This window comes from Triturus cristatus, chromosome 3_2, assembly GCF_964204655.1.
Source record: "Triturus cristatus chromosome 3_2, aTriCri1.1, whole genome shotgun sequence".
Classification (NCBI taxonomy): Eukaryota; Metazoa; Chordata; class Amphibia; order Caudata; family Salamandridae; genus Triturus; species Triturus cristatus.
The window spans coordinates 832715248-832732390 of record NC_140584.1 but is presented as its reverse complement, the minus strand read 5'-3'; the positions used below and the strand labels follow the sequence as shown (position 1 = coordinate 832732390).

The 17143-nt window shown below is 45.1% G+C and overlaps 1 protein-coding gene across 1 annotated transcript in view; it reads right to left on the bottom strand.

The window, feature by feature from the left end:
- Positions 1–523: 523 nt before the first annotated feature.
- SERPINF1 (serpin family F member 1) overlaps positions 524–17143 on the bottom strand; it is a 92373-nt gene continuing 75753 nt past the window's right edge. The window contains exons 7-8 of the mRNA XM_085649073.1: positions 11840–12050; positions 524–1041 (exon numbers count right to left, since the gene is read on the bottom strand). Coding sequence (XP_085505199.1) covers positions 788–1041; positions 11840–12050 — 465 coding nt within the window. The 3' untranslated portion in view covers positions 524–787. The remainder of the gene's footprint in view (positions 1042–11839; positions 12051–17143) is intronic.

Genomic DNA, 17143 nt, shown 5'->3' with positions numbered 1-17143 from the left:
TTTAGACTCTGCTTGAATGTTTACATGTTCTGGTCCTTACAGATGTCGATTTGTGACGGGATAGCCATGTGATTTAGTTGTTTGTGAATTAATGTGTCGAAAGATTGGCTGGACAGTAGAGCCTGCTCAGTCTACTTGTATCATCAGTGTGCCATAGGGTAGGGTGAAGAACTCAATATTTCTGGGATTTGGGAAGTGCATTTGAATGTGTCTGACTCACACCCTGGCTTTGTGTATAGCAGCTTGTACGTTCCCTGGTGTGTTACACCTTGTTGCCACCTAGTTTTATGTTCATTCATATGATGCAGTATTCTAAGATAGCTTGTGTAGGGTTCAATTTGTCTGCACAGCTACAGCATCGTGATTGAGTCAGCGAAAGTACAATTGTCTTGTTGCAAGCCCCCATCACCTTTATATTCTGTGTTGTTCCCACACCACTCTGGCATTGTCATTCGTACGCAATGTTTAAAAGTATTGCAAGCAGGAGGCACAACAGTTTAAATAAATTACAGTGTGACAGAGCTGAGATTGGAGAGGAACAATTTTGACTACTCTTATATTACTTGGAAGGACCATCACAATGATGAAAATGTAAAGACCGAGCAAAGCAGATCAGAGAAGGTGCATGCACATGGAAGCAGCAGCTGGAAGGAGAGCCCCAAGGCTGTCCTGTCTGGAGCAGGACTATGGAGGCTATTCCAGTAGACCAGAGTTTGCCACTCTAACAGCACCCCAGTCTTTCTCGAAGGCGCCATTCACTGCGGTAACAGCCAACAGCTCGCAGAGGTTACCCCCTGGGGTCCATAACTTTGCCGATGAAGAGGAGAGTGCCAGTTGTGTCGTCCCTGAGGACAAAGATGAAAGGCCGATCTATGTGGTAATCGAGGGTGAGTCCCACGCGGGTGGGCGGCACTGCTATCGAAAGGCCTTCATCTCCATCTTCATTTAGCTCCAGCATGGCCTTGTGCTTTACCTGGGTGATCTTCAGAGCTTTGGCAGTGAGTTTGTTGAAGTCAGGCAACGTGGAGAGAGACTCGAGCTCTGCAGAGGGTAAGAAGGGTCAAAAGAAATGGGGGAAAGACAGAGGGAGCAGAGATGAGAACAAGGTTTTCCTACAAAACTCTTTAACATTCACGAAGGGTATTCCACAGCAGCTCCTGTAACACCATGTATAGTTGAGCCTTCACCAACACATGCAGAAGTGCATTTGTATTGAATGCGGCTGGTGGGCTTTGGTGGTAAGAGGTCACAGACTTAATATGAGCTGTGACTAACCTGTCACACTGCCCCGGGGAGGAGTCTGTAAAGCTCAGCTAGTTTTACCTAATTTTAACCCATATATCACAAATAACATCGAAATATCAACGTCATGGCAAATAGGAAGCCAAGCGATGCATTCCCTCATATATACAGCTGATACCGTACTTATATAGAGAACGACAGTCTGGGTACAGAGGCAGTTGATCAATTAGGACCAGTATTGACCAAAAAAAGGGACTTTAGCCTTTGAATGTACAAATGTCAGATCAATCTAGTGGCTAAAGTGATGCATTGAATTTGGTCACCAGATAACGGAATATGGGTCTGATTCTAGACTGCACATATTGAAGTAAGTGAACGTCCACAGTATAACGATTTAACCAAAGGTATGGGGACATTCCATGGTAGCAGTGAGGGTACGATTGTCCCAATGGCCATTTATGGGGCACAGTTGTAAGGTATCACAGTACAAGCCCCTGATTGAAATAGAAGGACATTTATGGAAAACAGCATTAAAGATCTGAGGCTAAAAGCGAGGAGGTACATTGCATGGAGGTACAGGTTGTTAGACTGTGCCTAATTGCAGGTGTATTCTAAATGAGACATTCATATACATTAAATAAATTGGAGCATATCATGGATATGGAATCCTATGCTCAAATTTGGGGTAGAAAGTATCAATAAAATGGGATTTGAATTTGGAAATTTAGAGGGAAAATGTGATTGATACCATTGATCGTGCGCCACTGTACAAGAGAATTTTGCATAGGAGATTTAGGTATTTTTGGGGGGCACTAAATTTGACAGCTGTCCAGCAGCAAAACAAAAACAGAACAGCATTGGCAAAACCAACAAGTCTTACTTTTTTTTTACGAGGATGTATTTGATAATAGTTGGGCGACCTTATGGGCGTTATTCCTATTTGTCCTAGAAAGAAAGTACAATGACCAGGGAGCCTCTTAGGCTACAACAGTAGGGCAGCTGGGAAGAGGGCACTTTTGCTAAGCACACTGCATTAGCAGAGTTAATCTGTACCCTCAACGAAGGGTGTTATAAGTAGGAGCCATAAAATCAACTTTGCATTGTAAGTGGTGAACTTAAAACATACAAAGTGAAAAATATTGCTTAGTAGATTCTTTTGACCACGGGCCAGTATTTTCAGAGGACCTGTACAAAAGCTTATGTGTGCACATTTTTTTACTCTGTCAACAAAACACTAAGTCCAACAACATCTTATTGAAGCAGCAAAGTGAAACAAATTATTTTGCAATAGTAATTAGTAAATAGCCTTAGCTTTCTGTGAGGACAAACTGGACACACTTCATAAACAATTTGCCACAAACCAACAACAAAAATGTCATCTGGTCAGAGAAGTATATAAATCAAAGAACACACCCTGATTCTGAAATACTAGCCATGCGTCATGTTGTTTCTGGTTCGTAGTCTATCAAAAGGACTCTTGAGCACCATCACCAAAACCAAATGGGACAATTTAACAATTCACATAATGCTATGGCCTTCATGGGCAGTGCAGGCAAGCACCGGCAAACATGCAAAATCAATGAAAGCCAACGGCTGAAGTGAGCTCACCCAAAGCCCTCTGTGTTCTACAGCTTACACGACACCTTTGTAAGTATTCGTAACAGGAGGTCTCCCTGACAACTAAAGCCTACTATAGCGAGACCTAAACATGATCATGTCCTATAAAAAGCACAAGGGGACCAAATTATATTTGGTATAGGCCGAGAATCAGAAGGGCAGGAGTGGACTGGTTAAACTCAGGTTAAAGTTATCTGATTACTAGTAACTGGAATTGGGTGGTCGGTTTCAGAAAAAGCTGAAAAGGCTTGACCTTCCAATCTTGTCAAGTGATATACTTTGTCATGTATACTGTTACTTTGCTTAACTCAAGATTAAAACATTAAATGAAAAAGACAGCATTCGCCTTATTCAAGGCACACACTCATGGTAATTGAGTGTAGCTGCGACCTGTGCTGATATCTCTGACACTTTTGGCTTCTGAGTTGGGGTGGTTACTGGCTTGATGTTACAGCTACTTGGTAATTTTAAATATTCTAAGGCATTCAAAGTCAGAATTAGGGGGGTTGTTCCCTTGCGTGTCCAGTCACTTGGAGATGTTTTGATTTTAAATATTCGGAGGTATTCCCAGTCGGAATTATCTAAGTAATGAGTTGTCATTGGACTCATTGGAGCCTTTTCATTGCAATTATCAGGTGTTGCCATTTAGGGCACTAGGCAGCAATTGTGTGGTGGGAGAGAAAAGGGATATTCTACATGGAGTGTCGCTTATGATTCCTATCGAGGGTTGGATCAACACATCTCTCACATGGTTTCATTGGAAGTGTGCTTCCTGCGTCACATAGACTCTCTCGTTGGTGAATAATGGATTCTGCCATCTGCCTGCTAAATGGCTTAAATCCACTTCCATGCATCGATTTGTACTTATGTGGTGCTTTGAAGAACCCACCTGCCTTTGTTGCATGCCAGCTCGGTTGCTTACCCTTATTTCATCCTCTCGGGGTCGGGGCCAAATTTTTCCATACAAAGTTAGTGTCCTTTCGTTTTTGCTTTACATTTGCTGGTTGCTGTAAGCAGTATTTGTGGCCTATGCCTAGTGTCATTGCCAATATCTATTAAGTTCATTGCTTCCTTGTGTTTTGTTTTCTAAATGTTTACTATATTTCCTTCACCACTCCTCAGCTCTTTTGCAATTAGTGTTTCATTAGCAGAAGCAATTGGGATATCTCAATTTTGAATGTGGTGATGCTGCAGAATGCACAGTTCATTTTTAGGCCTCGGCTACATAGTGCATGCTCTGTGATGTGAAACATATTGTTTACAATTCAGCTCAAGACGTAGTCTAAGCAAAGAAGGATCATTACAAAATAAAAAAATAAAGAATGGAAGCAAAGCGTTAGCAAAATAAAGTATATACCCACCAGCCCTGCCCTGAAGTGCAATTCTTTTTAGGCAGCTGTGTACAATTGACTAGGAAAAATGCTACTATTCACAGTGCAAGAGAGCCAATGGATGAATTGGCTAACCCTGTGCTACAGGCTCTATGCTGCCATAGGTAGAAGCAGAACTTGAATCACAGTTGAATGAATGAATTGACCAGACCTGAAGTCCCTCTATGTATGTAAATATGTTTTTTTTTCATTTATAATTTTTTTATAAATACATAAGGCTGCAGACTCTGCAAAAGCTGTCTCTAGGCCACACCTGGACATTAGGTACTCTCATAAAAGTGCTGAAAAGAATACATTGCTTCAGTACAAACAGTAGTGCAATCTCAAGGTTTTGGGGGTATTTTTTCTGACTGAGATTTGAAGTGAGTTTGGAAGATTTTATTTTTCATTGAATTGTGCTATCATTAACAGTGGTGTCAATTAAAGGATAATGTTACTTACCCAGTAAGTTCTTGGCATGTAGAACTGTAGATTCACATGCTTTGCATACTCCTGCTATCTAGTGTTTGGTCCGGATGTTTGCAAGTTGTTTTTCTTCGAAGAAGTCTTTCATAGTCATTAGGTAAGTTGACTCCTTCTTTCGGTGATAGTGTGCATGGTCATCGACTCCATTGTTAGATTGTTTACCCGCAAAAGGGCGAGAATGGAGTAAGTAAGTGTAGTATAGAGATGTCCATGCGTATAAATGTACAATGAAGAACTGCAACAACTACAGGTACCCGGGGAGGCGCGTGGGCCCATGTGACTACAGCTCTACATGCCAAGAACAGATGCTTACTGGGTAAGTAATATTATCCGTTCAAGGCATGTGTACTGTAGATACACATGCTTTGCATACACTATAAAGCAGTATACTCCCAAAGCGGTGGCTAACCTGTAGATGTTGCAGTTGTTTGGAACAGTGTTTTAAGTACTGCTTGGCCTACATTAGCCTGCTGTCGTGCTAACACATCTACACAATAGTGTTTGGTAAATGTGTGTGGTGTAGACCAAAGAGCTGCTTTACATATGTCCGCTAGAGGGATGTTACCTAAAAAGGCCACAAAAGACCCTATTTTGCAAGTGGAATGCGCTCTGGGGGTATAGTCAAAGTCCTTTTGGCTTTAGCATAGCATGTTTGAATGCATTTAACAATCCATCTCGCAATACCAGATGTAGAGATAGGATTGCCTTTATGAGGTGGAGCAAATGCTACAAACAGTTGTTTTGTTTTGTGGAAGTCCTTTGCCCTATCTATGTAGTACCATAAAGCTCTTTAAACGTCAAGTGTAGGAAGAGCGCGTTTTGCTACGGAATCAGGTTGAGGAAAGAAAACTGGTAACTCAACCGATTGGTTTATATGAAAAGCAGAAACTACTTTGGGAAGGAATTTGGGGTTGGTACAGAGAACTATCCTGTCTTTGTGTAGCTGAAAGAAAGGTTCTTCTAGCATTAATGCCCGTAGCTCACCAACTTTCTAGGCCTGGGCGGTGAACTCCGCTCCGTTCGCTGAGTTTTCTGCACTCTGCGCTCCGCGGGGCTCGCGGAGTGCAGAAAACTCAGCTTCGCATAGTGTAGCAGAGTTTTTTCCCCGCTCGTGAACAGTAAGCTTGCGAGCTCGAGGTGCCGCTCGGGTAGAATTTCCACCCGAGCTGCAAGAAAACCAGCGCGAACAGGGGTTCGCACTACACTCTGCCACTTACGGAGTTTTTTTGTAACTTTGTGGAGTTCCGCGTAGCAAAATTCTGCGGATCACACCCAGGCTTACAGTTTTCCTCAGTGATGTGATAGCAATGAGGAAAGCAACTTTCCATGAGAGAAACTGTAAGGGGCATTTGTATATTGGTTCAAAAGGTGGACCCATGAGCCTTGTGAGGACAATATTGAGATTCCACACTGGAGCAGGAGGAATCCTTGGTGGTATTACCCTTTTTAAACCTTCCATGAAGGCTTTAATTACTGGAACGAACAGACGTGTAATCTAGTCCTGTTCGTTGTAAATGTAACAAATAATGTTTTGTATAGAAGCATCTAAAGGAATGATTTTGCTGTTGTTGCAATATACAGCAAATCTTTTCCATTTTGCAGCATAGCAAGCTCTGGTGGTAGGCTTTTTTGCTTCTTTTAGAATATTCATACAGTCTGGCGGTAAGTTTAATAACAACTCTATGACTTCAGGAGCCAGATCGCTAAATTCAGTTCTTTGGATGTCTGATTTCTCCATGGTTCTGTGTGAGGAGACTGGAGTTCAGGTGGAGTTTTTGATGTGGAGCTAGTGACCGCTCCAACAAGGTGGTGTACCATGGTTGACAAGCCCATGTGGGAGCTACCAGAATTAGTGTGAAGAATGTTTGCCTGAGCTTCTGAACCACCCATGGAATGAGCGGGAGAGGCGGAAAAGTGTAGGCAAATATTCCTGACCAGTTCATCCATTGGGCATTGCGCTTTGATCGCTGGTGTGGGTACCTGAAGCTGAAGTTTGGGCATTTTGCCTTTTCATCTGTGGCGAATAGGTCTATTTGTGGGAATCCCAATTCTTGGAAGTACGGAAGGAGAATTTGGGGGTGAAGTTCCCACTCATAAATTTGTTGCCTTCTTCTGCTGAGGAGATCGGCAATTTGGTTGTTTACTCCTGGGAGATGTTCTACCAGAAGGTAAATCCTGTGATGGATCACCCAATTCCAAATGGCTTGAGAGATGCGTGACAGTTGGAGAGAGAGTGTGTCCCCCCCTGTTTTTGTACATAGTACATTACTGTCAATTTGTCCGTCCGGACTAGGACAGTTTTGGCTATGAGATGAGTCTGAAAAGCTTTTAGTGCTAGGATGACAGCTAAGAGCTCAAGATAGTTGAATTGGAGAGATTTCTGCTTGTTGCTCCACATGCCTTGTATTGTGAAATCTTTTAGGTGAGCCCCCCAACCTGTTAGAGGTGTGTCTGCTGTGAGCATGATCTGTGGAACAGGGTCGATGAAAGGCCGTCCTGCTGATAAGTTTTGTTGGTTCCAACACTGCAGAGAGCAATGTGTAAGGCCATCTACCAACACTAGATCGGTTAACAGACCCTGTGATTGATTCCACTGACGTGCTAAGCACTCTTGTAGGGGGTGCATGTGAAGCCTTGCATAGGGTACAATTGCTATGCAAGACGCCATCATTCCCAGTAGTTGCATGGACACTGATAATGGTTGGTTGGGCTGAAACGATGAATGACAGCCTGAATATTGTGTATTCTGGCTACACTGGGATAGGCTAGAGCCTTGACTGTATCTAGAGTGGCTCCTGCATAAGACTGTATTTGTGAGGGGTGCAGATGAGACTTTTGTGTATTGATGGTGAAGCCCGGTCGATGAAGTAGATCTATTGCGATCTGTGTGTGCTGCACACAGTTTTGGTGAGTGCTGACTTTGATAAGCTAGTCGTCTAGGTAGGGGAAGACATGAATTTGTTGTCTTCTGAGATGAGCAGCGACTACTTGCAGACATTTGGTAAAAACTCTGGGTGCTGTAGGCACTCCAAAGGGAATACCTTGAACTGGTAGTGCTTGCCTGCTATCACAAGTCTCAGGTATTTGCAATGAGTTGGATGAATTGGAACATGAAAATATGCGTCTTTCAAATCTAGACTAGACATAAAGTCTGCTGTTTGTAAAAGTGGGAGCACTTGTTGAAGTGTCACCATGTGAAAATGCTCTGACAGTATGTTATGGTTTAGCTCTCTCAGATCTAGAATAGGTCTTAGGGAACCGAGCTTTTTGGGGATGAGAAAGTACAGAGAGTAAACCCCTGAGCCCTGGAACTGTTTTGGAACTGGCTCTATTGCTCCTTTTAGTAAAAGGGACTGGACCTCTTGTTTTAACAAGTGTATGGGTTCTGGAGATAACTTGTGAGAGCGTGGTGGAATGTTTGGGTATTGCTGGTAAGCTCCAGGTAATAACCATATTGGATAATTCTAAGCATCCATTTGTCTGATGTTATAGACTGCCAAATGGGGAGGAACTGCTGAAATCTTCCCCCGACAGGTGTGGTATAATCGGGGGGAAGTGTGGGCAAGTCACTGTTTGTTGGGGGAAGGAGTATTACGGGTGTGTTATCCATACCCCTACCCTTGAAGTTGTTGCCTCTATAACCTCCTCGGAAAAAACCTCTGGAGGGAAAGGACTGGTTGTTACCTTTGTAAGCTGAGGTATTTTGATCTGGGGATGTGGTCTTTGACCCTCTTCTGTAGAAGGAGTGATGAAAGGAACCTCTGTTGGATACTGTCTGAAGTGCTCCCATAGAATTAGCGACTTCAGTGTCCTTTTTAATTGTATCTAACGCCTGGTCAACTTTAAGGCCAAATAGGTGTTACTAATCAAATGGTGTGGTAAGGATGGCTTGTTGGACCTCAGGTTTAAAACCTGAAATCCTTAACCAAGCATGTCTCCTTAGCAGGATGCTGGTGTTAATCTATCTAGCTTTGGTGTCTGCAGCATCTAGAGCACAACAAATTCACTAAGTCCTGTGCTTAAGTCTTATGCTTATCTGGGAAATATTGGAGCAATTGTTCCATTTCGTCCCAGTGTGCTCTGTGATTTCTGGCTAAAAGAACTTGGTTATTTGCAGTGCGCCATTGTTTTGCTGCCTGAGCGGCTACGCGCTTGCCAGAAGGGTCAATTAGTTTGGATTCTTTATCTGGTGGAGGAGCAGCCCCTGATTGAGAATTTGCTCTCTTACGAGCATTTGATACGGCTAGGGAATCTAATGGCACTTGTCCTTTGATAAAAATGGGGTCTGTAGGAGACGCCATATATTTTTTGTCCACTCAAGGTGTTATGTTGCGTGCTCTGACTGGAGCTTGAGAAATCTCATCAGCATGTCGCATTATGCCCTTAAGCATTGGAAGGCCAGTGCGTAGTTGCCAATGTCTCAAACAAAAAATCTTCTTATAGTGATTGTTTGTGGAGCTCTACCCCATGGTAATGTGCAGCCCTGACAAGGAGTTCCTGGTGTGATGCATTGTCATCTGGAGGAGATGGTTTGGCTGGGTTAATGTCTGGATCAGTATCACCTGGGGGATCCAGGGTGAAATTTGTCCATGGTTCTGTTGGAATATTCATCTCCCCATCATCTGCATCATCATGATCAGTATGATGAGATTGAGGAGAATCTTGAGGTGTAATTTGCGAAGGATTCTCAGGTAGTGATGGAGGTGCTGGAGGTGGAGGTGATGGTATATGAAAAGGACTTGTAGCTACAGACTTTCTCTTCAAGGGGATTTCGGAAGTGTCCTCTTCTTGAAGCTTGCGTTTCTAAGGTGGCTTTACGTGAATATGGCTGGTATCAGGGTTAATATGCAACCTCTTTTGCTTCGGATCGGATGGAATAGTGTCCAATTTCGGATCCGAAGCAGTCTTTTTGTGTTTTGGCGCCAAAAACTTTTCGGTGCCGACGTAGGATAGCCTTTCGGCATGGAAGGTTTTGGCTCCGAAGGCTGCTTGGCTTTTGGCGCAGAGGATTTCGGCTCCGAGCTAGACTTGTGCTTGGAACCAGAGGCTTTTGGCTCCGAGGCGGACTTTTGTCGACACAGTGCTGAGCCTGAAGGCTTGACTGGGTGTTTCGGAGCTGAGCCGGAATGCAGGGGGTCGGAAACGTTGTTTCGGTGCCGACCTTGGCCAGGAGGCAGAGGTGGTGCCGAAGCCTTGTGTTTTTTTGGAGTTTGTAGGGGCAAGGGGTCTTTGGTACTCATGTCACCTTGTCCCTGCGGCAGTTCTTCGGTGCCGAGGTCTATCTTGAGCTCCAAGTCTGAGTCTTGTAAGGAGAAGGTTTCCTCCTCCTCCACTGCCGCTGATGCCTCGATGTCTTCTCGGCCAGAGTCTTCACCAAAGATGTCTGGCGTGTCTTCGATGCTTTGACGCTCGAGCCTGACGATCGCAAAATCTTTTTCGATCGGAACGATCTGCAAGCGTAGCAGTCTTCTTCCTTGTGCTCTGGAGGCAAGCACAATTTGCACACCTTGTGTGAGTCAGTGTGCGGATACTTCGCTTGGCACTGAGGACAGAATTTAAACGGATCCGACCCATCAACAGAGAGCTAACCGGGCGTGATTAGTCCTCAAAGGCCATCCACTAAACTTTAAGATCAAAAGTCGATTCCGCTATCGAAATGATAAGTGGAGAAGTGGGAAACGTGTACCGAAACAATACCGTGGAGGGTACAGCAGATTGCGCATCGAAGGGAACCCGTAGAACAGTTTCGAACCGGAGCGCTGCAATACACGTCCGAACCCGATGGCAGAAAAAAACAATCTAACAGTGGAGTCGATGACCATGCGCACTATCACCGAAAGGAGGAGTCACCTTACCTCGTGACTAGAAAAGACTTCTTCGAAGAAAAACAACCTGCAAACATCCGGACCCAGCACTAGATGGCAGGAGTATGCAAAGCATGTGTATCTACAGCACACATGCCTCGAACATGTAGTTTTATTTGATCCTTGTAATGGTGCATGTAGTTAGTGGATCACAGCACAATTAACAATGTGTGATTGGGTCATTTAAGATGGATGGGGACCATTGAGAAGTGAATTCAGTATAAATACTTAAAAGGAACCATTTCCGAGATCGGCAAGGTGTATGGCGCTTATGAGAAACTCACAAGATACATGAAACGTCTGCAAGGATGGATCAGGGACGAGTACATTGTTCGTCATCGTTAGCTCTGCTCAGCACCATTGGGAATCAGGCCAACAAAGGTGCATGAAGGAAATAAATACCTGCAAAGATAGTTGCTTGCACTTGATCAGCTGGAGCAGGCACCAGTAGTACTTGGTAGAGTATAGAGCAAGTTACCAGATGATTTAAAACCTGTGGGCTGTGTACCTCAGGGTTTGAGTCCGTCTTCCTTATTTCATTTCCATACAAATAAACGGAGTGCATGTATGTGTGTGGGTTCATAGCAATTTACTCATTCCATTGTCGAACTCTGTGTTCATATGCCTTGAAAGGCTGTGAATACGTCTTGGCCGGGACTACGTGTCTTCCTGGAGCTCCAGAACAATGCCCTAAGGGAAATCGCTGAACTTTGAGGTGAGCTTTGCTAAATATCAAGATTTTATCAGATGTCCTACTTTTTCTATTTTGATCTTTTATTGATCTGAAATGACCCTGGTATAGATTAACGACAGTGGTTGATCTTTTGGCAGTGGGTTGTATAGTTACGTAGCTTTTAAAACCTAATTTTCCAACCTACAAAACCTTTCACAAAATGACATTTCATTTTTTTTCCTTGGCCTGTTTCCTCTGTATAGGCGTTTTCCCTGTAAAATTAATCTTTGGATAGATGCTTATATTGTGTAATTACCTCCCTATAACATGGTTAATCTCACCCTCTAGTCTATATTTAATGTTCTTTGGTCTGTTCTGTGTTTCTTGTGCAGTTAACTACTTGACAGCCTGCAGTTCTTAAGTTTTTACTCACCTGACCTGCTGATGTCTTCCTTCCTTTTCTGGTATTTCAATACACTTCACAGCATTACAGGAGTACCACACCTCCTTTTACTGCTACTAGTTCCTCCCCACGATTAATGCTAATACCATCCCTTCCCGTAGAACCACCCGCCGCTCATACATACTCATTTCTTGAAGCAGGTCAGCCAGGTCCCCCTCAGAGCTCAGTTTCAGTCGTGGTACAGTCAGGTCCACGTTGATGGGTTGCAGTGCAGTGTCGATGTCGTGCACAAACTCTGAGGTCAGTCCCTCTTCAATGAGGGTTAGGTTCTGTGTGACCTCAAGAGGCAGGAAGAACATGACGCTGACCCCACCGGTCAGAGGCAGCTGGGCAATCTAAAGGAGACAGAAGAAGTCACTGCTTGTGGTGTGTAAGCTTGAGCATACTTACATAGAGCGGTTTCTGTACAGTCACAACTCAAATACAGCGTAAATACATAGTCTATGACATGCCCTATGTTTTTATCAAGATAGAGTTCAGTTTATTCAATTGGAGATCAAAGGTTATCCTTCATATCCTTATGGGAAACTCTTGTCATCACGTAGTGGTACCTCACATTGTAACTGCATGTTGGAGTCTCTAAAGTGCACAAGAGATTACTTTCCAGCTGAAGCAAGAAGTTACAGAAAGTTCCCTTCTGCTATTGAGAGTGGACCTCAGCACTTACGAAACAGAGCCGGGCAGCACTGACAGTAATGGCAGGGGGTGAAGAGTGGAGTATGGTGGTTATTAAGGCTCCGTCACTGATGGGAGTGGTTGGACAGTGGACCATTGAAAGGATGGGTGAGAGAGACTTCCTTTCCAAGAGTATCTCACCACATTCTCCATACTGCTAAGCCACCTACCTACCAGAAAATTCCCGCTCATGAAATAGCACATTAGAGATGATATTTAATCATATGAATCTTTAATTCTAATCTTTCAATTATGTATCAAATGCACTCTATTTTTAAATCATTTCATAAATTTCAACAATCAGTTAGATCATTTTTACACCAAACTTCCCATGTGTTTGTACTCCTTTATGTATTTCGGGGTGAATCCCTTCCACAGGAGACACAGAAATCTCAAGTCTATGGTCAACCCAAAACAATTATTCATTACACTGATCTTCAATACAAATGACATCTCTTTCCTGTTGAATTGTGTTTCAATCTGTGCTTGCGTAAGTCAGGCACATTCTCCTCGATTTGGAAAAATGAAGGTGTGTGCATTTTTCCTGCTATCTTTTTATGTCATTCCACTGAACAGGTGATTAATCGTTCGCAGTGGCGGCTAGCAGCATTGTGATTGGTAGGCATCCAGGTTGTGATTGGTTTTGAGCGTCCTGGTTAGACGCTCAACCAGGGAATGGGGGCCTGGGCATGGTCTCCACGCAGGCTGTAATGCAGCCTACATGGAGAACGGGGAAAGTGAGCATGACTGGTTTGGGCAGCCCGAGAGAGCCAACCAAACAGTCATTGTGCACTTCTCCTCCCCAGCCCTGCTGTGAGAGCAGAGCAGCCCCGCCCGCCCACCCGCCTGCCCACAAAGCAGCAAAAAATGATAATAACTGAAAGTTGTTATCATTTTATGTTTCTGCTTCTTGCACTGCTTGAAAGCAGTAGGGCAACACTCCTCCGCCATAGCGGAGGCACCACCACTGCCTGTACCGGGACCTCGGTATCCACTGCACCCCTATAAAGGAGGATGACATAGGGAGGCCTGCCCTCTCTCCCCTTTTTGGTCCATCAGACCAAGCTGAGTTTGGAGGCTCCGGGCCTGAGTGAGTGAATGCTGCTACAACTGTACACAGGACCCCCAGCCCTCGAACTCTGATGGAGTGCTTAAGCAAAAATATAAAAGTAGTTCCCTCAAAGTGAGCTATAAAAAGGACACCAGTAAAAAGGCTATGCTTGACAAAAGTTATTTTGAAACCACATAGCTTGCCAGAGGGAAAAAAGAAGGAAACAAGTGCATAGGACTTAAGTTTGTATCTGTTGTAGCTCACATGCTTTACACTACCATGCCATCTCGTCTTGGGTTCAGAATACAACATCTTGTTAAATTGAAAGATTAAGTTATGGTTTCAAAAATGAATCATGATCATGTAGCTGAAACCTACAATGCCAGAGCATGCAGACTGTGTTTTTCCCACCATCAGAGTAGGTGTGTCTGTTTGTGCATGTGCAGTATAAAAATTAAGCTGCTAAGCTAAGCAGTCTATCAAACCTTTTACTTCCTAACAATAGCAGAAATGAGTAGCATATGTGACAACAGTTTCTGTTTATGTGCATGTGTTCTTGTTTATCACATGCTTTGAATTGACTTAAAATTGTTGCCCCATTCCCTTACGACTGAAGTGGACAGAAGGGCAGAAGAAGTTGTAGTGCTTAATACTTTTAGTAACGTTTGGCATAGTTGGACTTTTCTGCTTGCACGAATGTCCACTCGGTAATGTTTTGTGAAAGTGTATGCAGAGGACGACGTTGCTACTTTACAAGTATCCAATGCTGGTATGTGGTATAAGAAAGCAATGGTCCTTTTTGTGTCTGGAATAAGCCAGTGGAATGTTCATGAGCGATCTGTTAATACGTGCATGTCTAACGTGAATGCATTACCCATTTGTATGGATGTAATGAAAACAACTGTTTTGTTTTGTGTGGATGAGTTTGGTTCTGTCAGTCTAACATCTATAGTGTAATTCTCTTTCTGTCCTGCTTAATGGGTTTGGAAATTTTTTTGAAAGTTAATTAAAGTTAAAAGATTATGCTACATTTTTTTCAGAATAAGACTAAGGCAGTTTATAGCCACTTCTCAAATAACCACTCGTCTGGGATGCTTTCGTCCCTCAGTTTGAGCACCATAAATTCATCTCAGGAGTGTATCTTGGACCTCGCGGGGGTCTCAGTTGACACCTCCATTTTATCGTCCTTTTCGCCTCTCACCACAGCTCAAGTTATGAACCTGCTTTGCCAAACAATGTCAGGCTCCCCGCTTGATTCTTGTCCTCCCAGGGTATTTCATTTAGTACCAGACACTATTGCAGAGCATGTCTCTGTAATTTTTAACCCAATGTTCAGTACTGGCAGCTTCCTTACCAAATGGAAATTCGCATCAGTCCTTCATCTTCTGAAAAAGCCAAATCTAGGGGGCGTGGCCAACCATCATGGCCACTAGGACATAACTCTGATCAGCTCCGCCTGGAGCCCCGTTATGCTGGCCTCCACGGCGCGTGGCACTCAGTAAAAACAACCCGAGATGCAGGTGCCTAGCATGTGGTGACAAGAGGACACGTTCTGGAGCCCGATACTGCAGAGGGAGAGCGGGAATGGGGATTTTGACCCCGGCATGGTGTGGAGGAACCGAGAAGTGGAAAGCAAAATGGCGATGACGCTTGCCGGCTGATAATGGCTGTGGTAAGACACTTCCCGGAGTGCTGCTGCCTGGAATGAGCAGCTTGAGGGGAGCCTACCGGGCGATGCTCCCCCTCGGAGGGTGGTCTTGCCAGCAAAGACGGAGCTGATCCTGAGCCGTTGAGAGCCCGGCTGCACCTCAGGTGTTCCGTCGAGCCGTGAAGGAGGACTGCCCATGGTGCAGCAACCCACCCAGGTGGGAGAGCGCCGTGAGGAGTGGAGGGCAGGAGGGAGGGGCATGGACTCACCCCGCATCTCCAGCCTGGGCCACAGCAGGGAAGAGAAGGCTGGGAGGGACAAGAGTGAAGCCGGACAAACTGTGCCTGACTTTGAGATGGCACCCGAGAGGCTCCAGGCATGGCGTATAACAGCAGGAGATAGTTGGTTCTGGTTGGAGAACGGGGCCTGGGAACACTGAGACTAGCTGTGGGGAGCGGTTTCCGGCCTTTGCACACCGCGGCCTGGGTCTCAGCCAGGAGTCCACAAGGAGGTATCCACCTGGAGTCACCTGGAGTCAAGTGAATTATACCAAAGAACCCAAGCAAATAGACACTACTGTGCACACAGAGAAGGGCCCTCCCTCACCCCCAGCTCCTGTGACCCGGCCAAAGGGACCTATTGGTGTACTGAGGCGCACGCCCCTATGCCACCGAAAAAATCTCGGCCCAACAAGGTCTCCAGCTATTTTGGTGCAGCCATGTCTGGAGCGGAAGAAGAGGGGGAAAACCCAGCGGCTGCAGAGATGGCATCACCAGAGAAGATCTGCTGGCGACTCTTAAGAAGTTCAAGAGGGAACTCAGAGAAGACATCAAGGCCGACATTGGCGCTTCGTTTGAGGCCTTTAAAGCCAAGATGGGAACAAAGCTAATCGCACTGCAGGCACACGTGGACTCAGTTGGCACTCGCATCCTTATAGAGGCGAAGTGCCAGGAGATTGAAGGTCAACTCAAGCTCCTGGAAGACAGCACAAACTGTCTACCGCCCAGCTGAATACCACCCTGCTAAAATGCGAAGACTTAGAAAATCGCTCCGAAGGTATAACATAAGGGTGAGAGGTCCAGCAGAAGGAAGTGAAGGACCGGACTTGGACGCATTCATGGTGGGCTCTCTTCTCCAGCATCTTGGGGAAACGATTAATCTGAGGTGCAACTGGAGCTCGGGCCCATGGTGGGCCCACAACAACAGGGAGAGAACAGATGCCCAATGAGATATTTCTGGCCAAAGTTAGCTCCTTCAAAATCAAGGAACTGGTCATCAGGAAAGCCAGAAGAAGCAATACAGTCACCTTTCAGGGCGCAATGCTACTCTTTCGGACGTTGCCCAGGCGACACTGGCCCGTCGACAGCAGTTCTGCCCAATTACAGCTACCTTACGAGATCGCCAGATAAAATACCGGTGGACGTACCCCTTCGGATAGCCTTCTCTCTCAACAACAGCAACACCTACTTTACTGAGGTGGGGGGCGGCGGCCCTCCTGGGCCTTGAGAAATCCCACAACAGCAGGAGGCGATTGCAGAGAGAACGCAGGCAGAGCGGCCGACGGAGCGGCGCTCGCCGTGTCCCTGGCAAACGCCCAGGAGGGGTGGTAAAACGGCAAAACATAGACATGAGACCTCCACACATGGCCCGATACAATGGAGATCCGCCTTCACCCACAGTTGACCAAGTAAAGTTTCAAAACGAGGAGGAGGTGACATTGTGTTGAATACGCCGGGCCCACAAATCTCAGTTCCCGGGGTCAAGGAGGGGGGCGAGCTTCTCACTTAGAACACTGCAATGAGGCCTCTCCATGGTTCTCTCTCCCTGACTCATTTCTGCCTAGTACTATACTGGCTCCGTAGAAATTAGTGTCTATATTTGTATTTATACAGAGCTCTGGGAGCGGGAATGGTCCTGGGCCAGAAGTCACCACTTCATGTAGCCTTTCGGGTGCTTTGTGGTCTTCTTAATCAATAGTTGTTGTTTTAGTTTAGGGTTATTGTTTTTACTGTGGTGCCGTAAATGCAATGCTTTTGATTGGGGCATTGTGGGGG